Raw genomic sequence first — 23478 nt, forward strand, 5'->3', positions numbered from 1 at the left:
CCTCCTTCCAGCCTGGCGTTGCTACGGAAACCAAAAGCTGACTTTCTTCCCGCCTCGCCGGCCCGCGCCGGCCTGGCCATTGTTACGCGCATGCGCGCCAACGGCACGTCCTATATAAGGCCCCGCGAGCCCGCATGCGCGTGGAGACGGTTGGGCTTTCCCCCCCTGCTCGGGCGAAGATGTCGCGGTATGGCCGTTACGGTGGAGGTGAGTGGCGCAAGCTGGGAGAAGCGGGTGGAAAAGAGGCCGCAGCGACGCCTCTCTTTGCCTCTTTTCGAGGCCCCGCTTAGCTAAATCCGCGGTGCCCAGGCCGTATTCCGTGTCGGCGGCGGCGGCGGAGAAGCCCGTTAAGCGGCAAAGTGCCGCCACTGCCGCCGCCATTTTGCACAGGCATGGTCGCCGGCTGCGCTGAGGAGAAAGCGACCCCCGGCTTCGGCGCTGTGGCGTTTCGGACGTTGGAACTGCGTCGCTGTCTTGGTGTGAGGAGGGGACTCCCCTCGGGGTAACGGCAGACGGGGCTTGTGGCCGGAGCTGGCCGGGTTTGTTTTCCCTCCCTTCGGCGCTACTGACGCTGCGCGGGCAAAATGGAGGCGGCGCCAAAGATGGCGGCGCCCAGGGCTGCTCCGCTCGCCTTCGGCAGCGAGGAAGAGGAGGTGGCGGGCTGGCCGAGGGAAGAAGCCGCGAGGGCGGCGGCGCGTTTGGCTGAGCCGTCGGCGGAGGGAGGGCGGGGAAGCGGCGCCGGAGGGTCCGAAGGGCAGTTGCCGCCGCTTGCGCTTCCTCTGCCGGCTGCCTGCCGGTTGGCGCGCTTTCCAGGAGCCTCTAATAAAGGGAGTGGCGGCCTCATTGAGCCTCGCCAACTTCTGGCGTGTTCCCCTTTCTCCTTGACCACGCGCCTGCTTAAACTTTTGTGCCCCGAAGTATGTGAAGTGCGCTTCTTATGCCGGTTGTTATGATTATTAATTGCTTTGAGTATCTCGACTGTAACACCCAATTAGATGGACGGAAAAACTAGGAGAAATCTTGTGCGTTTGATACAGGGTGTCGGTATAATAGTATTATTTTCCTCCTTGTTGTCGCTTTGACGTGCCCCCCCCCCCAGCTGCCAGCATGGATGCCGGAAACTTGTGTTTATAATGGTTGCAACCCTGCTTTTGCGGTTCAGTGGGAGTGCAGTTTGACAAGTGAAGTGAACATGAATACTTAGCGGTGCAATTGACTTAAGACTATTAAGGAAGTATATTTTCTTGGAACTTTCTAAAAAAAATTCTTTTTTTCTTTTGTGTGTGTAGAAACCAAAGTATATGTTGGTAATCTAGGAACTGGTGCTGGTAAAGGTGAACTTGAGAGAGCTTTCAGCTACTACGGACCATTACGCACAGTATGGATTGCGCGAAATCCTCCAGGATTTGCGTTTGTTGAGTTTGAAGACCCAAGAGATGCTGAAGATGCAGTTCGCGGGCTAGATGGAAAGTACGTGCAAGTGCTAACTGGTTATCTACACGGGAATAAAAACTGAATTCTGAGTCCATAGTTGGATTATTAAATATGTGTTTCTGTTGCAGAGTGATCTGTGGCTCTAGGGTTAGAGTGGAGTTATCAACCGGTATGCCACGCCGGTCTCGCTACGATAGACCCCCAGCACGCCGGCCATTTGATCCCAATGATAGATGTTATGAGTGTGGCGAGAAAGGTCATTATGCTTATGACTGCCATCGCTACAGTCGTCGGAGAAGAAGCAGGTACGTTTAGATATAAGGAGATTTGTTTTCGGCAGTTATAGTTTTTATTAGCAAAGAAGGTAATGATACACCATTTTAAAAGTAAATGTTATAATTTATGTGGGTATGTTACAATTGTTTATATTTTGTGTTACTATGTTAATATGTTAATAATCAACCTGGTCAAAACCTTTCAGGTTTCTTCGTTTGAGTCAGTCGCCTTGATTCAGAATGTCACGAGCCTTAAGATTTCATGCTGAGGCGCCTTGCAAATCCGACAATTAAGATCCTCCTAGACCTTGAGGTGATCAGCATAAGAGGCCAGATCCCCTCGAGCCATCTACACCTAGCTTCACCTTATTCTTTAAAGGGCAGAAAAATTGAGACGGTGATCGCCGTAACAGTAAATTTGGCTTTCAATTGGGGCCCCCTCCGGTTTAAAAAGAGGAACACCAGATTGACCACATTCCCACCTAGAAAAATCTTCTTGCGTCAATCAAGCCTCACCTGGCTCATTTGGCTGTCAGTTTGATCGTCGTTAGATTGAAGAGAACACCTAGATGCAGCGACCGGCTATAGATACTTCTAGATCGTCTAGATCTGCTAGACCTTGGGCCAAAGAGGGTCGACCTGCAAACTTGCAAGGTTTATTTTAAATACACATTACAGTGTTTTATATTATGATTGTAATTCTAAAATGTTATTCAGTTTAACATCTTTTTTAGGTAGTAAAAAATACTCAAGACATAGGCCCTGATTTTTTTCAACGTACAAGACACTAATTTTTAATTATCAGATATTTTGGCTTCGGCAAAGGCTCACATGTTAACTGTTGAAGTTGTGGTCTAATACTTCTTTTATCTAACCTAAAACTAGGTCACGGTCTCGATCTCATTCAAGGTCCAGAGGAAGGAGATATTCTCGCTCACGTAGCCGAAGCCGTGGCCGGAGGTGAGCATCAAAATTGGAATAAGGTGCTTTAGTTTAAGAATCAGAATGGCATATTTGTAACAACCACCTTTCTTTTAGATCCAGGTCTGTCTCTGCTCGGAGATCAAGATCACTCTCCCCTCGGAGATCCAGATCTGTCTCGCCACGCAGATCCCGTTCAGGTTCTTTAAAAAGATCAAGGTAATTTTGCTAATAAGCTTAATGTTTGTGGAGTTGATTTGATCATTAGTATCTTAATACTTTTACCCCATATTCAAAGCAGCTTACAAAAGAAAAAGGAAGTGTAGGCAATATTTTTTTAAAAACCCCATAAATAAATGCAACAATAAAATCTTTGATTGAATCAAACATATATCTCTGAAGAAAAGCACATCTGGGCATCATGTTCTAAGTTTCTTCCAGAATGAATAGAATTAATGCACTTTGTATATTGCTGTGACTGCATGTCTACAACCTTGTTTCATGACAGCTTTCATTCACCTGCATAGATGTGTTAAGAGCTTGGAATTGAGTACCTTCTCTTTAAAACCTAGGTCTCGGTCAAGGTCAAGATCCAGGTCCAGGTCCGTTTCACGACCCAGAAGCAGGTAAACGTCAATGCTTTGTAAAATAGTAACTAGTAATTAGCTAAATTATGTGAAATGGGCATTTTTCTAAATGTTACTCACTTCCAAATGCCTCTTGCAATGTTTTAATTGAAAGCATCAAATGTCTACTGTACACACAGGGTTATACTATGAATGTGAGTTCATTTAGCCTACTCTACATTTAAGTAGTTTAGAAGCAATCTTTGTGGTTCTCGAGTATTCAGCATCAAAATAACCAATTGCAAGATGTTGCCAGCTTCTTTCATGCTTTTATTTTAAAACAGATAAATCATGGCTATAGATCAGGGCTAGTTAACCTGTGGCCCTCCAGCTACTGTTGGCCTCCAACTCCCATCAGTCTCAGTCAGCAAAGGCAGTAGTCAGGGATGATGGGAGTTGTATTCCAGTAACATCTGTAGGTCCACTGGTTCCCTCCCTGGCTGTAGATACTGGATCAGTCTAGTGTTTGCTAATGTAATGTAATTGATGCTGTTTTAACAGCCGTTCCAAATCAAGATCACCATCTTTAAAGAGAAGGTAAGCTGAGCCTCTGAAGGAGACATATTGCATTTTACGCAGATAACAATCGAAATAAAGTTTATAACAGTGTTGTATATCCTGGATTCACAGTTCTACATTTAAAACATTAAAATAATGTTGCTAAATGTTAAAATTCCTACAGAGCTGTGATTTGTTTATAGTTCTTTATAATAGTTTTTAGGTTACTTTTTAAAAAAGTGAAATAATGGGAGATACCCATGAAATAGGGTAAAAGCACAAAAACTGGCATCTTCTGTTGGGAAAGTGAGTGATTACTATTCACTCGGGGACTGAGGAACTGTGGCAGGCCACTTAAGTGTAATAAAAATTTGCTCTTAAGCAAATTTAAGATTTAACCAAAGTCCAGAACCATTCTCAAAAAGGGTGTTTAATAATAATACAGCATATTAATAATAATGGAGCATATTACCTGGCTATGTTAATGGACAATAAATGTAAATGGCTCAAAGGTTAAACGGAGAAGGTTTATAGTTGTGACTGAAACCTTCAGGAAATTGGCAGGACAATCTAGACATTGAACAGCAGCTAGCTGTTACTTAATAATAGTAGACTGTGTCAGAATTTTTAGTTCCTCATGAGTATATGTGTTTAAAAGCATTTTTACTTGATTTAATATTCAGTCTTGCTTTTTCAGTTTTGATATGAGCCATTTATATCCATTCTCCATTAACTCAGGGTAAGTATGCTTCTTGAACACTGCAAGAGAGCTTGGTAATACTTCCTGTGGGAATGGGGGTGCATGCAAACTTTTAAGTTTGCTTCAATATTTAACATTAAGAGCTTGTAGCCTTCAATTCCAACTAACATCCTCTTCTGAAGCAGCATCCAAATAGGTGCTAGGATTAAAATTACTAATGTGCAGGTAGCATGGATCCCCTTTTAAGAACACTAATCTATTAATTTCCATTTTTTACTAATTTTAACATTGAGTAACCTAGTGACTTCGTTTCCCCCCTTTTTATTTTTAGTCGTTCGCCATCAGGAAGCCCTCGAAGGAGTGTGAGTCCTGAAAGACTGGATTAGAATTGCAAAGAACGTGATAGGAAGAATTTTGTTTACGTTATTTTAAGGGATTTCTTTGGTGTTATTGACAAATGTAAGGATTTAGTTGATTGAAAACCTTTTCTAGGGCTAACGCAGCGAGGATCTTGATCTTCTAGTAAAATCTGTAAAAGCTGCTACATTAGACTAGTGCACAATTTCTGTATGTAATAACATCCTGTGATCTGAAAAGTGGGTCTTTTTATGGGCACATGAAATAAAATGTGTATTTCTAACTTTGCTGTAATGCTATTTGCTTCTGTTAATCAAGTGCATGTTGAAAGCAGATTACAGATACCTTAGTGTTGTACACAAATATTGTGCAAGGGTATTGGCTAAAAATACTTGTGGCTACCACTAGCCTGCGGGCATCAAGCTTAAGTGTGACATTTAATTTGGTGCTTCAGGCTTTCTGGGGTGTTATGACTTGCAAAGGTATTTTTAAGGAAGCTGCTTGTCGATCTGATTCTGTAATGGTATTTATACAACTGTTGGAGTTTGATCTGTTAACTTGTAAAATCAAGTTGGCTTGCTTAGCAGAATACTCTTTATGACATACCACCACAGGCACAATTATCTTAAATGAGGCCACCTTAAGTTGTATTTAAATTGCCATTTTGTTTGAGTTCTGGGATACCAAGAAAATAGTGTAAGCAATGGGCTTTTCCCAAGGTATTTTGGATAGAAGGTAACAGTGAATTAGGCAGATCCTAACCTGATTCAAAGCAGAATCTGATCTTGTGAAAGTAGTTTCTATCTCATACTGCTAGGCTCCCTGGTTCACTTACTCAGTTCACTCATTCTTTCTCCCTTAATGAAAACAGGAAGCTAGTTTGAGGACTGTTTATCTTCACTGACAGCATAAATTGCATTTTAGCTTCCTTAGCAGGGCAACATTTAGCTGTAATTGAGCAGAATCAAAATGGCAAAGGAAGATGCTGAAAACAAACTTCAATCTTACACCTTTATCAAACATACACGTCTCATCTGGAAATGCCTGCTGCTTAACTGCAATGCCAGTATTGCATAAGTTAGCTTCTAATCTAAAATTCATGGCTAAATATAACATACTAAACCTAAGGTTGAACAGAGAGTAACATCTGCTTAACTTCTATGACAGAACACATAGATGGGACTTGAGTGACAAAGGGCTGAAACAATACCCATTAGTTAGATGAAAGTAACTTCAGTTTTTGTTTTAAACTGTCTTGACATGGCTATATTTATGATACTAAATGAATATGCTGTTTCTGATAAATAAAAATGCTTAACATTTTCTAATCAAGAAAGTTGCATGCTCACTTTCACAATTGGCAATCCTTGTGATCTCAATTTTGCATTACCCTAAGCTATTTTACAAAAAAAAATCTGTATAATCTTGCTAATTTAGATGGTTTCAGTGATGTATACTCTACTAACCTTGAATTGGTTGTCTGAATATTTCCTGCACAGAAGATAGTTTGTTACATACTATTTTCACTGAGTTTAGAATTTTGGAATAATAATTGTCTAAAAATTAAGGTGGGCAAAGTTTATAAGATCAATTAAAAATGTTGGTTGTCTAGTGCAGTACCAAACACCATCCTTAAATACAACCCATTTTCTAGTAAATTTTCCTACTCTGAGTAAACTCATGAGGCAGGACTTACTTAGTAAACTCTGAAATTAATGATCCTCTGAATAGGACTAAGTTGAATACAACACAATGGGTATATTCAGCTAACCTGCCCCACCAGCAGGAGCTCTGCAAGGGCAGGCCTGAAAGAGTGAGTCCCCCCTCAAGGGTCAGGAGAACACAGGGAGCAGCGGGAAGAATGGCTCTACCTGGCAAGCCAAAATGCTTGTTTTTATTTTCAGCCAAAAGGCAAGCAGCAGTTGACAGACAAATCTGTATTCTCAATGCCACAACAAAATACTTTCTCAGAGTTTGGACAGGGGCGCAGATGTTTTGTCGTGGGGGAGACATAACAATAGATAAGGCCCTTTCTAACTCTTCCTGTTTAGTGCTCTTACCTGAAAAAACAAAACAAAAAAAATCACCTTTGTCCCTTTATGAGTATAGAAAGGGCTGTGGGTGAGAGTAGATTATGACAGGCTATGATTTATCACAAGCCCGTCAGTGATGTTCATTAGGGGTTGGGCCAAAGGTGAGATAGCTGGCTGTTCCCACATTCAGTTGTGCTGAGAACTACACAAAGATGGTTGTGCTGGGAATAGCATGCAGCCGTCATGCAATGTCATTATTAATACTGTAGGTCACAGATGAGGCTTGGGTCTGGATTCCTGTTCAAAAATCCCCCATACCTCTTTAAGTTGCAGCAAAGGTCAGTCTACTAAAGTTGATTCTTCCCATGCCAAATCAAGCACTCCATTAGATGCAGAAGCTTAATGCACACTGGTTTCACTTTGAAATGTTTAAAAAGTTTGCACATGAAGACAGACTTGCATTAGAGCAGGGAGTCGCCCCCCCCCCCACTCTTCAGGTGTGTGCCAGGAATCTACAGCACAGCATTTTATAGCAGGGCCCCACCTGTATATAGTAAGTCTCCAGTTTTTATGTAGCCAAAATAGTACCATGCATGTAGAAAAGAGGTAACAGCCTTGCTGGCTGATGGGTTTCCCATCAGTTACCTGGAAGCTTAATGGGAAGCACCCTGCCAACATACTAAGAGCAAACGTAGGTACTGAATTAAGCCTATTTAGCATCACAAATGCCTACTGAGAAACCAGCAATATAGGCATGTTTAGAGATACTTTTAGGTATGCAGAAGAAAATGGGAGTAGGATCTTCAGCACAGCTCACTGAGGACAATATGTTCAGTAGCCACTGCTGTTTGTCCTGTGGTGGAATAGAGAATCCAGAAAGGACGTGTTGTCTGTACTGAACAGCAGCAGTTAACATTCTTTTGCCATTGCCACTTGACTATTTGTTAATGATTCAAAGCACTTCATTTGCATTCTCATTAATCCTTGCAACATTACTGAATTCCAAACCAATACAAGCTTTTAAACAACTCTTCACAGCTCTTGCATTTAGTCTATTTTAGACCCAATGCAAATGTAATACCTTTACCATTGCTAAGAAATTGGGGTGGGGAAGAACTGTGCCAACATCCTTAGCAATAGTATCTTGAAGTGAATTTACATTTTAACATGATTTATTTCTTCTATTTCCACCTGCCTTTGAACCAGTAAGCTCTCAAGGGGGCGGTGAGAGAGAAAGAAGGTTGCCTGTATAAAATCTTAAGTCTATGCAGGATGGTGTCAAGTAGACTTCTTGAGTACATGAAGACACATTTGATCCTAAAACGAACAGTCTAGAATCTTTGAAAACTACCTTGTTACAGATTGCTACAAAAAAATCTTTGTCTTTGCTTAAGCTACAGAGAACTTGAAGCAAGTTGTGGTCTTGTATTCCTCTCCTGGGTGCAGCAGGCTATCTGGGAAATTAGGCTGTAAGAATAAAAAATAAAACTCAACATTTGTGCACTTATAGAAGAAAAATTGCTTGCATCTAGGGTTTTGTTTTATTGCATTTAGAACAAACCATTACAAAATTGGGAGTCAAATCCTTGCCAATCTACTGCAAATCATTCATATATACTAGCAGAACCTGATCTACCTTTGGCATGTAACCACAAGCTTTCTACACACATACATAGTATTTTTGAATTGGTTCACATTTGACTAATCAACTTTTGGTGTTTTGAGCTTGCAATCATGTACATTTATACTGTGAGCAGTTATGCCTAGGAATGCACTGTTAAGTCTTGAGAATGCAGAGAAATTGCAAAGGAGCTGTGCCATTTTAGAGTGGCAGGGGATCACCTACTTTAATGTTTTTTTTATTGATCTAAAAAAAACTTCCTATGCACAGAAAAGCAGCCTTGCTCTGCATAGCAAAATGTGTCATTTCTGCAGTCAGAAATGAGATAATCACAGAATAGCTGTACCATGTGATTTCAGTGCTTATGCAGATCCACCCATTATTGGTTTCTATGTTCTTCTGAGCATCCTCAAAATGAAATCTGCAATAAACCATTGAAGCTGAGCCCTAAGACAGTTTTGTGTAGCTTCTATTCTGTGTGGCCCCGTGGTCATATAAAACTTAAGAATGTACCTGGTTCACTGCATTTGGCCAGTTCTGTGTTTCCAGGCAGAAGCCAGAATGCTTGGGATATACACAGCCTCCTTTTCCCTTTAGAGTGCCATCTAAGAAATTCCCAGTGTAAAATTGAATCCCAGGCTGAGTTGTATAAACCTCTATCATTCTGCCACTAGGGGGATGGTGGGCTCTGTAAAAAGAAAGTATCTGTTAATTAAATTTCTAGGAGTCTGTAGGCTTTTGGTATTCTGTGCATTTAGTTATGTGTAGTGGTAGCCAGCAGCTCTTAATAATAGATAGATGCATGGGAAACAGCACTTGGGTGCAAGGAAGGGGCTGTGCAAATTTTAAAAGAAGTCACTTGGTCACATCCTAAGATGCATTTGCCTTTTAGCTGTCTCTCTTTCCATAAATACATGATAATGCATCACATGGTAATTCCAAGAGGCAACAAAATACTTATTCCCTGATCAAGTTGTAGCCAGAGAGAACAGACTGTGGCTTTGGATCACATCCGTGCCATATCGAAAGTCACATTTAGCCACTTCAGTGGGTCCAGGCAGGATGAGCATCATGTTGCCAAAGCTCACTAGCTGGGCTGGCTCAAGTTACTTATGTGTTATCACAGTTCACAAGGTGGATTAAGAGCATCCTGCAATACCAGCCTTCCACAAGTGAAATTCGCAAGAGATCTGTGAAAACCTGAACATGGTTCAAAGCAAAATACTGTAGCTTACTGTTAACACTTCCCCCAAATCTCGGGTGGGAAGGTATGGAAGTGTAAATTATATAAATCACGCACTTTCCTCCACATTGTACACTTTTGGTCTTCTTACAGAATGGAACTTGGAGGACATCATTTTAATTATGTAATTGATTTGTCTAAATCACATCCATGGATGTCTATACTTGCAATCCTTGTCATTTATTAATTTATTTACTGTTTGTTGCCAAAATAGGCTTCTAAGCAATTTGCAAGTATGTAAATCAATTACACAAGCAATCTATACTATATATTAAAATCAACCTTAAACAAGACCAGAGCATTTTCTGTAGCAGCCCGAATGCTATGCAGGGTCATATCAGGTATCTGCCTGCTTTCTGCTAATTGGTGAAGTTATCCCAGTTGACCTTTGAAAACTGAAACAGGACTGCTTTCCATGTTTTACAGTGATTTTGTTGCCTTTTCTTTTGTGGGGTATGGTTTTAATTAAATGTTTCGATGTTTTTATTGCTTTTATTTTAAATCTGTAAAGCCCTATGATATATTTTATGAACAGCAGTGTATAAATACTTTTAAATAAACTGGGAGAAGGAAGAGCATGAAACACAATGTTTTGGTCAATATGCTGTCAAACAAAGGTGACAAACAACCTGTACCTCGCACAGAAGCATGTTTCTTTTGTCTGCTTCAGGCAAAAATTGTGGTCAAATCCTCCGAGCTGAAACTTCTGCAGGTGTTTTCCAAACTCCACTGGCTTTCTCAGATCAAAACTTGTATCCTGCACTGAAGCAATTTCTCCTAATGGAGAAAGGACAAAGAAAGAGGCAAAGAAACTACACACATTTAGCAACCTTCCACAGCAACTCTTAAAAATGTGGACAGAACCAAGACGGACATCTGGAAACACCAAAAAGTCCACCACAGCAAACAAACCACACACAGAACAATTTAGTGTGGGATTCCCAAACCGCAGGTGGTCTGAAAGGACATTGCCACCTTTCCCACTTAAACCAAGTATGGGGAGCCTGTAGCTCTCCAAATGCCAATCCTGGACCACTGTCCTAACATTAGGCAGAGTGAGGCAGCTGCCTTAGGCAGTAGATATGACGGGTGGGGATTGGACAGCTGTGAGTGTCACATGCCTTGTTCTGTGTTTCCCTAAGTAAACTTCCCCCCTTTCAATGCCAAATTAAGATTTAACCTCCATCTAAGAACATAAGCAGTGCAGTGCTGGGTTAGGCTAGCGGCCCATATAATTCAGAGTCCTGTTTTCACAGTGACCACCCACCTTGTGTTTTTATGGCATTGTTCCAGTTTTAGAAAAGCAAGTTGACCACAGATTTGAACTCAGGGCTAGCACCCTACACTGAGGCCAGTTCTGCACAGTTGGCCACGACAGCTCCCTAGATAACATCTGTAGATTCAACAGCATTCATCTTAAAAATCAACCAACCTGTGGGGATCTGGGTTTCATCCACTGGCAGGTAAGAATCTGCCTGTATAGTAAATTCATGGTCGTAGATATTGGGGGATCCCTGAAATATGAAGAGAGGAAAAAACCTCTGTTATCTCAGAAAATAGAAAGACGGAATTTTACACCACCTTTGTTGTAAACACAGAGCTGTAGGTACCTCCGAATCACAATAATCACTTTACTGAATCAAGGCCAAATGTCAATGAAGACCAAGATCAATTGTTCCGGCATTTGGTCTCCAACAGTAACAACCCAGACTCACAAGAAGCATATACATGGGGGAGGAAGCAATGGAGTATCCTGGGAAAAGGTATGGCTGCCTGGAATTTGGAGCAGACATTCTGAGTGCTCCAAACTCTCCATATTTTGTAGGATTCAAGTATGTAGTGGAAGTTTAGGTTTGTGCATTTAAAGTGGATTAAAATCTTCTGTTCCCCTAGTAGTGCAACAAATCCCCTTTTATTTTTTAAAACAAAATTTGTGATTTTGACAATGACAGGGAAATGCATTGCAAAGGGGAATGGGATAAATGGGAAGATGTGTAAACAACACACAAACAAATCAGAATGAATGCTCACTAAAGGCTGAGCAGTGTAAAATGTAAAGTATCATAGCTGCCATGCACTGCTGAGATATTCCAAAAATGAGGGATGCTAAAAAGCTGTAACATGACATGGGGCTTCAAAGATATTTTGGTTAAATTAATATAATTCAGTTTTGCTTGCTAAGTAAAATGTGTGTGAAATTGCATAGTGATCATTAAAAATGACTACCATGTACTTGCAGTTATATTACAGTGGTGCCTCGCAAGACGAAAAGAATCCGTTCCGCAAGTCTCTTCGTCTTGCGGTTTTTTCATCTTGCGAAGCAAGCCCATTAGCGGATTAGCGGATTAGCGCTATTAGCTGCTTAGCGGGTTTAGCGCATCAGCTGATAAGCGGCTTAGCGGATCAGCTGTTAAGCGGCTTAGCGGCTTGGGAAAGGGGGGGGAGGAAAAAACCCCCGCAGGAACTCGCAATATATTTTCGTCTTGTGAAGCAAGCCCATAGGAAATTCGTTTTGCGAAGCACCTCCAAAACGGAAAACCCTTTCGTCTAGCGGGTTTTCCGTCTTGCGAGGTATTCGTCTTGCGGGGCACCACTGTATAATTATTATTTATTACTTAACATTACCTGACAACTCAGAACCTAAAATTAAAATTATTTGATTTCCCGAAAGCAGTTTATGTGCTTCTTCACCAAACGTAGATTTACCCAGCTAAGTGTTGTACAAACACAACAATAAAAGCAGATTTTAATTCTTCACACACAATAGCATATTTTTAAGACCCCTCGCTGAATAAATTTGCAAAAATTAAGTTTCACCCACTAAAATGACATGCCCTAAACTAAGAAGTACTGAAACGGTCTTAAATAAAATAAATAATGGGGTGCCTTCTCCCAAACATTCCTCCCCGTTGTTCAAGTTCAGGGGACTGAAGCCTTGCACCCTGTTCCATTACTTAGCGAAGTACAACCGACTTGGCAAGAAGGGATTATATCAGGCAAGAAAATAACTAATAACCCTATGGACACTTTTGTGGCAGAAGTGGAAACGTGTGGGGCTCCAGATGTCACTGGGCTCCAATTCCCATCAGCCCCCAGGAAGCATGACCAATTAGCGGGGATTATGGGAGTTGTAGTCCAACATCATCTGAAGGAACACAGGTTCCCCCCAAATCCTGTTCTATAGGATGTTACAGAATGGGAGAGCCAAATAGAGCTGCCTTACCTGGCCTGCAAGATTGAAGTACGCATGGTTTGTCAGATTGACTGGCGTGGTCTTACTGCTTTGAGCTCTGTAGCTGATTGTTAGCTCCCCATCCTTGAGAGTATACGTCACCCAGACTTTCAGCTCACCAGGATATCCCTCTTCACCATCTGGACTTACTCTGAAAAACCGTACGCCATCTGGTAGCACTTCAGGTTCCCAGATGGCCTGCAATACAATTTCATTAATGGTATTTTTTTTAAATCGCATTGGCTAGAGTCCAGCTACTAGACTGATGTACCTGGATGAGTATGTGTGCCAAAAGATTACACATCACAACCATGGATCACTTCCAGTATTCAAAATATTTAAATCGGTGTTTCCCAAGTTTGGGCCTTCAGCTGTTTTTGGACTACAATTCCCATCATCCCTGACCACTGTGGTCTTGCTAGCTATGGATGATGGGAGCTATAGTCCAAAAACAGCTGGAGACCCAAGCTGGGGAAACACTGATTTAAATGAACTTTGAAGTGCTTCCCCCCCTCCCTCTGTTAAACAGCTCACCTGGGCAACTGGTCACCCATGTTCTCTGCTTGCTTGCCTGCTGTTCCGTTGTCATGCTGCCATTGGGACTGCAGCATGATGATAGCCTTACATTTTTATGTCTATAGGAAGATATACACACATGTAATACACACTATATAGTAAGCTTGGTGAGAGACGGTGATTCATACATAAAACAGCCTTCCTCAAACTTGTGCCTTCCATATGTTTTGGACTACAACTCTCAACACCTCCAGCCAGCATATGATAAGGATTATAGGCCAAAGTAGGGACGCAGGTGGCACTGTGGGTTAAACCACAGAGCCTAGGGCTTGCCGTTCAGAAGGTTGGCGGTTCAAATCCCCGCGACGGGGTGAGCTCCCGTTGCTCGGTCCCTGCTCCTGCTAACCTAGCAGTTCGAAAGCACATCAAAGTGCAAGTAGATAAATAGGTACCGCTCCGGCGGGAAGGTAAACGGCATTTACGTGCGCTGCTCTGGTTCGTCAGAAGTGGCTTAGTCATGCTGGCCACATGACCTGGAAGCTGTACGCCGGCTCCCTTGGCCAATAAAGCGAGATGAGCGCTGCAACCCCAGAGTCGGCCACGACTGGACCTAATGGTCAGGGGTCCCTTTACCTTTTATAGCCCAAAGCAGCTAGTGCACACCAGGTTGTTGAAGGCTGCTGTAAAATTTCTTAAGCCTCAGCACCTGGGAAAGGATTATTCCAAACAAAAGCATGTGTTTCCTGTGCTGGTTAACTGGAGGCATGAATGGGCAGTCTATGACAAAAATCTAACTGTTCCACCACGATGCCGACACAGAGCAGGCCACAAAAATAAGGTAACACTACAGCACAGTTGGCATACTGTATCTTCACAGCTCAAACCCATTTAATTCTGTAAGGTTGCAATTCTGGCCGGTTGGTATCCATCAGAGATGGGTAGCACAGGTGGGAGAAAATGATTGGGAAAATGTGTTCATGTACTGAATCAGCCAAAGATCTATTCTGAAGTTTGTTCTTAAAAGGAAGGATGGCAGCTCAGTGGTAGAACATCTGCCCTGCACATAGAAGGCTGCAGGTTCGATCTCCTGGCATCTCAAGGAGTCTCGTCTGAAACCCTGAAGAGCCACTCCCAGTCAGTGTCAACAGTATTGAGTTAGGAGGACCAGTTATCTGTCTCAGTGTAAGGCAGATTCCTAAGTTATATGCTTTCATTAGGCAATCTGGGTTGTCATATTTCAAATTTAGGGTTGTCATATTTCAAAAAACCAGGACAGCTGAGCTTTTTTTAAAAAGGAAATCACCATAATGGTTGAGCTCTATTTAAGAAAACCAGAAAGTTGTTGAACTTTTCTTTTCTTTTTTTACAAAAACATGAGTTTTTGATTGAAGATCCAAGACAAAGTGCCACCTTTTGGAAATTCCCCCCAGACGTCAATTCCACCTTTGAAATCCCATTATGTCGGACATGTTGTTTGTTGTTGTTTAGTCGTTTAGTCGTGTCTGACTCTTCGTGACCCCATGGACCAGAGCACACCAGGCACTCCTGTCTTCCACTGCCTCCCGCAGTTTGATCAAACTCATGCTGGTAGCTTCGACAACACTGTCCAAACATCTCATCCTCTGCCGTCCCCTTCTCCTTGTGCCCTCCATCTTTCCCAGCATCAGGGTCTTTTCCCGGGAGTCTTCTCTTCTCATGAGGTGGCCAAAGTATTGGAGCCTCAGCTTCACAATCTGTCCTTCCAGTGAGCACTCAGGGCTGATTTCCTTCAGAATGGATAGGTTTGATTTTCTTGCAGTCCATGGGACATACACCAGCCCAAATTAATTATTTTTGTTGCTGGCATCCAACTGTCTTGAGAGACAATGGAGTGTGCCTTGGGGGGGGGGGGCAAACCGTTCCGTTAGCAGCACACACAACCCCTCAGCTGCACTGATGTGGCCCCAAGGGAAGCAGAGCAATAGGTCTGGCACCAGCTTGGCTGCAGGAGTTGGCCGAAAGAGGCGTACAAGGTGCCATCCAACTGCCTTAGGGACTACACTCTGGATTTGTGTAGAGTTTGCTCCAGAGATCAGAGTTTTCATTCTCCTAGATGGGCTACCTTCCCAGGTGGATGAGCTCCATCTGCTCCTCACTTCCCTCTACAGCAGGGGTCCCCAAACTAAGGCCCGCGGGCCAGATAAGGCCCGAGGGACTCATTTATCCGGCCCGCAGCGACCCCCGCCGCGCACTGCCGCCGCCCGCTCTTACCAGCGCTGTGCTTCTGGGTCGGAGGAGCACTGGAAATAGCTTGTGCGCATGCGCAGGCGTTATTTGCACATGCGCAAACATTATTTCCGGTGCACATCCGGTGCACATGTGCACAAGCTATTTCCGGTGCTCCTTTGACCCAGATGTGCGCCGAAAATAGCGTGTCCGCACGCGTATGGGCACGTGCTCCCCCGCCCTCTGGCCCGCCGCGTGGTCAGCACTGGAGACACTGGCCCGAGGCGTGGTACGTTTGCTGAGCCCTGTTCTACAGCTTGTGCAGAAACAGTCTTCTTGACCGCTGAACCCAGTCTAGATCTCATCCGCTCAGTCCGCCAGAGCCTGTCTTTGCATGCAGGGGAAGTCCTTAACTCACCAAGGACTTGAGACCACCAGAGGTATTACCCCTCCCCTAGCACCCCAAATTAATGATACTCATATCTGTTTTAAAAGATCAGAAAGCTTTGACTGGAACTGGAATAAATAAAACAAGCAAGGATAATCAAGCAACCAAAGCAAGTGTGAAGACGGAAGCAAAACCTGTGCCTGGAAACAGCAAAGAGATATGATCGCCGTCATCAGTATGCATGCAAACAAATTGGGTGGATCCTTATGTCAGCCAGTCATAGTTCTATAAAAAGCTAAAACCACCACTGAGTTTAGAAGCATATCTATATCTATAGCTTTGCTTCCTGCAGAACTCAGGCCAATGCTGGGTCTCCTCATCAGAATAGTCTCAAATTACACAGGAAATAGTTACCGCAGACAAGACATCCAGCCTCAAATTGGTCAAACAGAAAAACTCACATGTTGATTTCATTACTTCTCTGTAAGTATTTTTCTGTGCGGATATAATGACTATTTTGTACACTAATCCTGCTATTTACACTAGAAGATGAATGAGGAATCTGTGGCCCTGGAGATATTGTTAGACTACTAACTGCTCCCATCATGCTAGTGGTCCCTTCCAACTCTGATTCTCTGCCTGACCATTGGTTGTGCTGGCCTGGGGCTGATGGGAGTTGGAGTTCAACAATATCTGGAGGGTCACAGGTTCCCCATCGCAGCACAAAAGTGTGCTGTAACTTGCCCAGTTTTGCCTTTCTTTGGGAGTGACTCTTTCCCTCTTCCATTCTGGTTACGATCACAGCAGTCTTTTAACATCAGTAACATCAGGATCCTTTCTCCGAGTCTTCCCTTTTCAGGAAGACTCTGAGAAACGTCCAAGCCTGGCTTCAGAGGAAGAAAGGAAAGAAATGGGAGTTCACAGAAGTGTCTGCATGCTGAAGTGAACTTCTCAGAAGTCTCTGGTCAGGGGCATCTTACCCATAGAGGCTAGTGGTGCGGGGCACCAGGGCGCCAAGTTCTGGAGGGTGCGGGGGAAGAGACGGAGGCTGGATGCGGCACCTCCTGGCATCAGCTCGCCGCCCTCGCCCACCTCCACAATGCCGCGCTGAAGCAGCGCCGCGCCTGGAGCCTCCGTCTGCCACGGCCAGCTTCTGCCTCTTCCCCGCTGGAGGAGCTGCCCTCCAGGCAGTGCCATCCTCCCTTAAAAACGCTGGGAAATGGGGGGGAGGGGCGCCAGAGGGAGCTTTGCACCACAGCGCCAGTCTCTGGTTGGCCACTGAGAGAAGAGAATGCCAGTCTAGGTGGCCCTTTGTTTTTATCCAGCAACTTAATGTTCTCACCTTACCTGAATATGTCACCATGTCACCAAATACAGTGGAACCTTGGTTCTTGAATGAAATCTGTTTCGGAAGCCTGTTTGGCTTCCAAAATGTTCAAAAACCGATTCGCGGCTTCCGATTGGTGCAAGAGCTTCTTGCACTCAGCGGAAGCCATGTCACACGTTCGGGTTCCAAAAAACATTCCAAAACGTACGACATGGGAGGCGTTCAGGAACCGAGGTTCCCCTGTACTGCCATTGTTATTCACTTGAGCGCAAGCACATTTACCTTATCAAAACCTTTCTTTCCTCCATGCAGACTGTTGGGTCCGTTGTTGATGGCTAATTGATACTCGACTCCTTCCACTGTAAATTTCCCTCTGGCAATTCTGTTAGCAACCCGTCCAATGACAGCTCCAAAGTAGGGGTGCTTGTTGGTGTACCCTGGCCAGTAAAAGAACGTGTTAGATTTATAAGGTCAATACATTTCAATGTTCAACATTGGAAGCTAGCTAGAGATTTCATTCTCTTCTATTTTTAAAGGAGGGACAGTTAACTGTACCCCTGACCAAAGCTTCCTCCATCGAGTAATCCCTTAGGAAAGGAGGGGCTTGGATAGGCTCCCAAACTCTTCCATGTGAAGGCATATAATATCCATTCACTCCAATGGAAGAAACACAACCGTATTTAACACAGCTCCTCCCATCTTCATTAAAATTAGTAAGAACTGGAAGTCTGTGAGGTTGTGTGGTCATGCCGGCTAAGTTCCACACTGCTGCAGGTGGCATGCCTCTGGAACTCAGTTGCTGGGAAGAAGTGGGGAGAGTTTAGTTGCACCCAGGGTGCATATGATTGCTCCCCAAGCCTTGTGCCTTTTAACAGCCTGAATTTGGGGTTCTATTGCTGATAGGTCTCCTGCAGGAAGATCAGGGTGTCCCCTCTTGAGGGAGCTTTCTACCCTGGCTTGTTTGACAACAGATGACAGCCACACAGTGGAAGCTCAGGTTGCGAACGTGATCCGTGCTGGAGGCACGTTCGCAACCTGCAGCGCCGCGTCTGCGTGGGTTGCGCTTCTGCGCATGCGCAAAGCGTGATTTAGTGCTTCAGCACATGCGCCGAAACCCAGAAGTAACCTGTTCTGGTACTTCCGGGTTCAGCACAGTGCGCAACCCAAAAACGCGCAACCTGAAGCGTCTGTAACCCAAGGTATGACTGTACACTGTGACTGTATGACTATTTCATGGGGGGGGGGGAGAGAAAAAGGAATCAGTAGTGATCTATGCAGCATTGTGTGGGGATAAAAAAACTGACTGAAAGCTCTGCTCTACAGATAGTGGAACAACTGAACAGAAACAAAACTGAGCATAAAGACTAATTAACCTTAAAGAAGAAGAAGAAAAAGAAGAAGAAGAAGAAGAAGAAGAAGAAGAAGAAGAAGAGGAGGAGGAGGAGGAGGAGGAGGAGGAGGAGGAGGAGGAGGAGGAGGAGGAGGAGGAGGAGGAGTTTGGATTTGATATCCCGCTTTATCACTACCCGAAGGAGTCTCAAAGCAGCTAACATTCTCCTTTCCCTTCCTCCCCAACAACAAACACTCTCTGAGGTGAGTGAGACTGAGAGACTTCAGAGAAGTGTGACTGGCCCAAGGTCACCCAGCAGCTGCATGTGGAGGAGCGGAGATGCGAACCCGGGTCACCAGATTACGAGTCTATCGCTCTTAACCACTACACCACACTGGCAAAGTCATCCACCCATTGGTAGGATTAAGAGGAACAAAGGAGCATTGCTTCATTTTAGCTGGTGGTGGGAGGTGGTCTGCAGAAGCCAATACACATTCTCCAAGCCCACAGAATCTAGAAACAGCTATAAAAGAATGGATTGCTGGAGGAAACGTAATCAGTGTTTATTTCAGCACTCAGCTTCCCACGGACTTAATGTCTAAAGCAGTGGTTCTCAACCAGTGTGTCATGGCACCCTGGGGTGTGCTGACTGGTGGTCAGGGGTGCCGCGGGCAACATTGGCCTCTGTCCCTCTTTCCTTCCCTCCCTCCTCTGATGCCCTCTCACGTCTCTGCTACCCAAAGGCTTGCACAGCTGTTTATTGCAGCAGCCCTGGCCATAAGCTCTGCAGGTGAATAGTGCCTCTGGGGCTGGTCAGGGGGCAGCTCAGAGACCAGGGACAGCAGCAGCTGCCCGGAGGACTCCCAAGGAGATGGGAGAGAAGAGGAGGCTGAGGGGTGTATGAAAAAGGGTGAGAGGCTGCCAGCTCTGCAGGCAAGGGGTGACATGACTGGGCTCCTGAGCCCCACAGGGGTGCCGCAGAAAGAATGCAATTGGTTAAGGGAGCCGTGGACTCAAAAGGGTTGAAAACCTCTGATCTAAAGCATTCAGCAGCAGCTAGTCATGGTTATGTAACAGCGGAGGCACTCGACCCTCAGATTATCTGGTCTCTGAAGAAGAACATGAAAAATGCTGATTGGTAACTGAGGGGGGCAGGAGGAATGGTGGCAGTTCTTGAGAACCAGGGACGACTGATAGATATTCATACTCTTCTCTACAGCTATGTTTCTACTTCTCTGGATGGAAGTCTACTTGCAGATCAGTTTTATTCTCTCATGCCTGGGAACCTGTTCATTATTCAGTCCGTTATCCTGATCCCTGAATAAATTTCAACCTCTGATTTATGTACATGCTTAAAGGGACAATCGGAAGTCAAAGGCAGACGAATTGTAAACTCTGACCCTTCCTCCAGGGATACTTGCAAGTTTTTTTATCCTCAAACCGCAATTCTGGAAAGGAAGGTTAATATAAGGCCACATTCACAACAACACATTTAAAGCAATGTGAGAGCACTTCAGACATTAATGGTTCCCCCAAAGAACTGTGGGAGCTGTAGCTTGTTAAGGATGCTGAGAGTGGTTAGGAGACCCCCTATTCCTGTCCCAGAGCTACGATTCCCAGAGCTTCATGCGAAGACGGATTGATTGTTAAGCCACTCTGGGAACTGTAGCTCTGGGAGGAAAACAGGGGTCTCCTAACAGTTCTCAGCACCCTCAATGTCAAAATGGAGGTTGGCTGCTGAATCTCTGATAGGCGCATGTTCCACAGCATGGGACCAGCAACATTAAATGCCTGACTTCCAGTGTATCTGTCAACCTAACTGTTCATGCAGCAGTCTTCTCCATTCATTCCCTGCAGATACAAAGGAGTGGGATCATGCCCACTGGCTCTGCCCCACATACTGTACACCCTACTGGCCCCACCCTCAATGCCTGTTTGTTCAGCAGAACATATGCAAAGGGTCGCACAGAATTCTACACACACAGGCACCTCTTTGCGGATATTTTGCCAAACAAATGTGCAGTAGTTGGGCGCCAACAGCAGGAATTATTTCAAGGGACAGGTACTAAACCTCTAACTGCGCTGTACCACTTCATTTATAGTGGGTGACTTATCCAAAAAGCTCCCTCCACAAGGAAAGTTAGCATGTCAGGAAGAACACAAGACTGAATCCCTTCAGAGCCCCTTCTGCTTTTCTAGATGAATGGACTTATTTATTCCTTTAAGGTTGAAGCAGCATTTAATCCTGTGGGCAGCAATGTGATACACTCCAGACTTCGACCTCTGCTTGTTAAAAGTAGGCTTAAGTCTGTAAATATAATTATCTGTACAGTGGTACCTCTGGTTACGTACTTAATTCGTTCCGGAGGTCCGTTCTTAACCTGAAACTGTTCTTAACCTGAAGCACCACTTTAGCTAATGGGGCCTCCTGCTGCTGCCGTGCCACCGGAGAATGATTTCTGTTCTCATCCTGAAGCAAAGTTCTTAACCCGAGGTACTATTTCTGGATTAGCGGAGTCTGTAACCAGAAGTGTATGTAACTTGAAGCGTATGTAACCTAAGGTACCACTGTTATTTGCTTAAAAAAAATGAAATATGCCTGTAATCTAGGCACTTTGCCTGGGATGGAAAATATTGCGTATCTGTTTAGCTGTAAATGTGCAAACACCCAGATGTTTCTTTTTCCGGGGGGTGGGGGAGAAACTGGAATGGGGAAACAGTGGTTCCCAACCCTTTCCCCTGCTGCTTCCTCCCCCCACCCTCCCAAAACTGCAGATCAAAAAGGGGGAGCATCAGGAAAAGGATTTTGTGTACACCACCCATAATACTGCAATCAAATGAACATCCTTCCTTGGAAGTAAGCTCCACTGAACCGTTGAACTGCGGAGTTAACATTTGTTTGTTTCACAGCTTCTGCTTTTTTTCTCTCCAAGTACTGCATCCTACATTTAAAGCATGTGGCTTTCTGCAAACAACCCCAGAAACTGTAGTCCGCCCCCCCCCGCCCCCGAGTTAAAATGCCCAGCACTTTTAACAAACTAATGTACAGTTCTCAAGATTATTGGGGGGGGTAGTTATTTGCGAGTTAAAAGCTTTACTTGTTCTTTTATGCTCCATTGCAAAACTATGGTACTAAAAAGCAGTGATGAAGCTTGAACATTTTTCAGCTTGGATGTACAGGGCTACTTATATTACAGCACAACGAAAGCTGGGTGGGTTTCAATAAAACAAATCAGAGGTTGCACTGGAAACATATTGTGCCACGAGGTTTCTTCTGCGGAATAAAGTTTCAAGAAAGTTAATTCAAACCCACCTTCCAAATGATCAAAGCCTAGAACAATATCTGAGAATTTTCCATCTTTGTCTTTAGCCTCCAACGCGGTGATTATGCAGCCCAAGGAGATAATTTCCACTTTTACCGTGCTGGATTTGAGCAGGAATTTTTCCACAGTCCCTCCGCCAAGGTGCCATTCCCCAAATTTCTCTCTCTTCACTTCTGTCATTGCTCCCCACTCGCCCCCTCCCACGAAGCTTGTTTGCAAAGGAAGAGACACCAACACAGACGGATAAGAAAGAATCAGAGGGACACTGTGGGGGAAAAGGACTTTGCCCAAAGGGGTTTTACCAACTATCAGAATCACGTGACACGTGCCCATCAGCTGACGCGGAAGAGGACACGGAGAGAGAGAGAGAACCTGTCTCGTTATGTTGCTGGGGGAATTTTTTATGCAGAGCAAGATTTCTGAGCAAAATGGGGCATTTCCCCGCGCAAGTATGCGCAGGTGCAACCCTGTCAAAGAATCACAGAATTGTAGAGTTGGAAGGCACCGCAGGGTCATCCAGTCCAACCCGCTGAAAAGCAGGAATCTTTTTGCCCAACCTGGGTCTCAAACCCGCGACCCTGAGCAAACCCACCTTGAATCCTGTGCCACTTATTTCCGAGTAAGCGTGCCTTCTTAGGCTAGTAGTGCAGGCCGAACCCTTCTATACAGTTACAGTACTCAGAAGTAAGCTCTACTGAGCTCCACAGGGTTTGCTTCCGAGTACGTGTGCACCCATCACTTAAGTCAACGCGCCTTTGCAACATTTCTAATTTGAAGCCGATCCTATCCTGTTGACTCGGACTGCGCTCAAATGGGACTAGCTCCTCCTGGGCAAAGGATTGCAGCCTTTCATTGGCGACAATTAATTTACGAATCCGTAACTCACAGGATGTAAACAAGCACTGAGCTACACTACAGCAAGAGGAAATTATTGCAGGCGGTAATTATTGCGACATTTCTCAGTACAGTTATTGCATGCTGGAACTTGTTCTTAAGAGGCTGTTGCACTAAGGTGTGGTCAGTGGTCTACAATTGCAAGAGCAATGCTTCCCCCATGGCGTTGGACCCAATCCACTTGCATCCTGCAGTTTCTTGATAAATGCTGTGGCTTGGAGGCACTTTCCTGCAAAACCAGCTCCCAGCCGATTAAAAAGGTTTAAGCCAACATGTATACATTTTTTTTTACATCAGCAGATGGCAGCACCCGTGCAGACGATGGTTTCGTTGAATAGGAATCGGAGGGGGGATTGCAGTCATAAGAAAGCAAATCAGGTAATTGTGTGTGGACAGCGATGTAACATGAGACTTAAAAGGTGTGTAGGGGGGAGGCCGTGTTTTAAGCCACTAATGTATACATGCCCTTAGGCTATTGGCACCACAGTAAAAAAGAAAACAAAAGTGAGTACTTGCTTTGTCATGACCACTTACGGTAATTAGATTTAATAAGTT

At 44.3% G+C, this 23478-nt stretch overlaps 2 protein-coding genes across 5 annotated transcripts; one reads left to right on the forward strand and one right to left on the reverse strand.

The window, feature by feature from the left end:
* Positions 1-77: 77 nt before the first annotated feature.
* On the forward strand, positions 78-5094 carry SRSF7 (serine and arginine rich splicing factor 7). 3 transcript variants are annotated; one of them, XM_081188823.1, is made up of 9 exons: positions 78-207; positions 1290-1470; positions 1563-1739; positions 2595-2669; positions 2748-2849; positions 3203-3256; positions 3758-3793; positions 4452-4493; positions 4786-5094. In XM_081188823.1, exons 1-9 carry the CDS (start codon positions 135-137, stop codon positions 4838-4840), a joined length of 795 nt encoding a protein of 264 aa, XP_081044949.1. In that variant the 5' UTR covers positions 78-134; the 3' UTR covers positions 4841-5094. The 3 variants fall into 3 exon arrangements, with proteins under 3 accessions (XP_081044949.1, XP_081044950.1, XP_081044951.1); XM_081188824.1 differs by lacking the exon at positions 4452-4493; XM_081188825.1 differs by lacking the exons at positions 3758-3793; positions 4452-4493.
* Positions 5095-5808: 714 nt separating this feature from the next.
* Positions 5809-22347, reverse strand: GALM (galactose mutarotase). 2 transcript variants are annotated; one of them, XR_014006505.1, is made up of 8 exons: positions 22020-22347; positions 17659-17813; positions 12932-13138; positions 11141-11222; positions 10344-10485; positions 8979-9153; positions 7536-8311; positions 5809-7496 (listed from the first exon to the last, which is right to left on the reverse strand). XR_014006505.1 is itself a non-coding variant. In XM_081188706.1 (7 exons), exons 1-7 carry the CDS (start codon positions 22207-22209, stop codon positions 8234-8236), a joined length of 1029 nt encoding a protein of 342 aa, XP_081044832.1. In that variant the 5' UTR covers positions 22210-22347; the 3' UTR covers positions 5809-8233. The 2 variants fall into 2 exon arrangements, 1 of the variants encoding a protein (XP_081044832.1); XM_081188706.1 differs by having other exon boundaries at positions 5809-8311.
* Between the last annotated feature and the right edge of the window lie 1131 nt (positions 22348-23478).

The sequence above is a fragment of the Podarcis bocagei genome, assembly GCF_964188305.1.
Source record: "Podarcis bocagei genome assembly, chromosome: 3".
NCBI classification, from domain to species: domain Eukaryota; kingdom Metazoa; phylum Chordata; class Lepidosauria; order Squamata; family Lacertidae; genus Podarcis; species Podarcis bocagei.

Bases quoted from the DNA above. Each gene is read 5' to 3' on its own strand.
- SRSF7 (XM_081188823.1), top strand. From the start codon at position 135: ATGCGCGTGGAGACGGTTGGGCTTTCCCCCCCTGCTCGGGCGAAGATG. The intron at 1,740-2,594 runs GTACGTTTAGAT...ACCTAAAACTAG, and splicing joins AGTCGTCGGAGAAGAAGCAG to GTCACGGTCTCGATCTCATT. The intron at 3,794-4,451 runs GTAAGCTGAGCC...TTGCTTTTTCAG, and splicing joins TCACCATCTTTAAAGAGAAG to TTTTGATATGAGCCATTTAT.
- GALM (XM_081188706.1), bottom strand. From the start codon at position 22,209: ATGACAGAAGTGAAGAGAGAGAAATTTGGGGAATGGCACCTTGGCGGA. The intron at 17,814-22,019 runs GTGGGTTTGAAT...TTTACTGGCCAG, and splicing joins AGGCTTTGATCATTTGGAAG to GGTACACCAACAAGCACCCC. The intron at 9,154-10,343 runs GTACAGGTTGTT...TTCTTTTTACAG, and splicing joins GAAACATGCTTCTGTGCGAG to AGCCCACCATCCCCCTAGTG.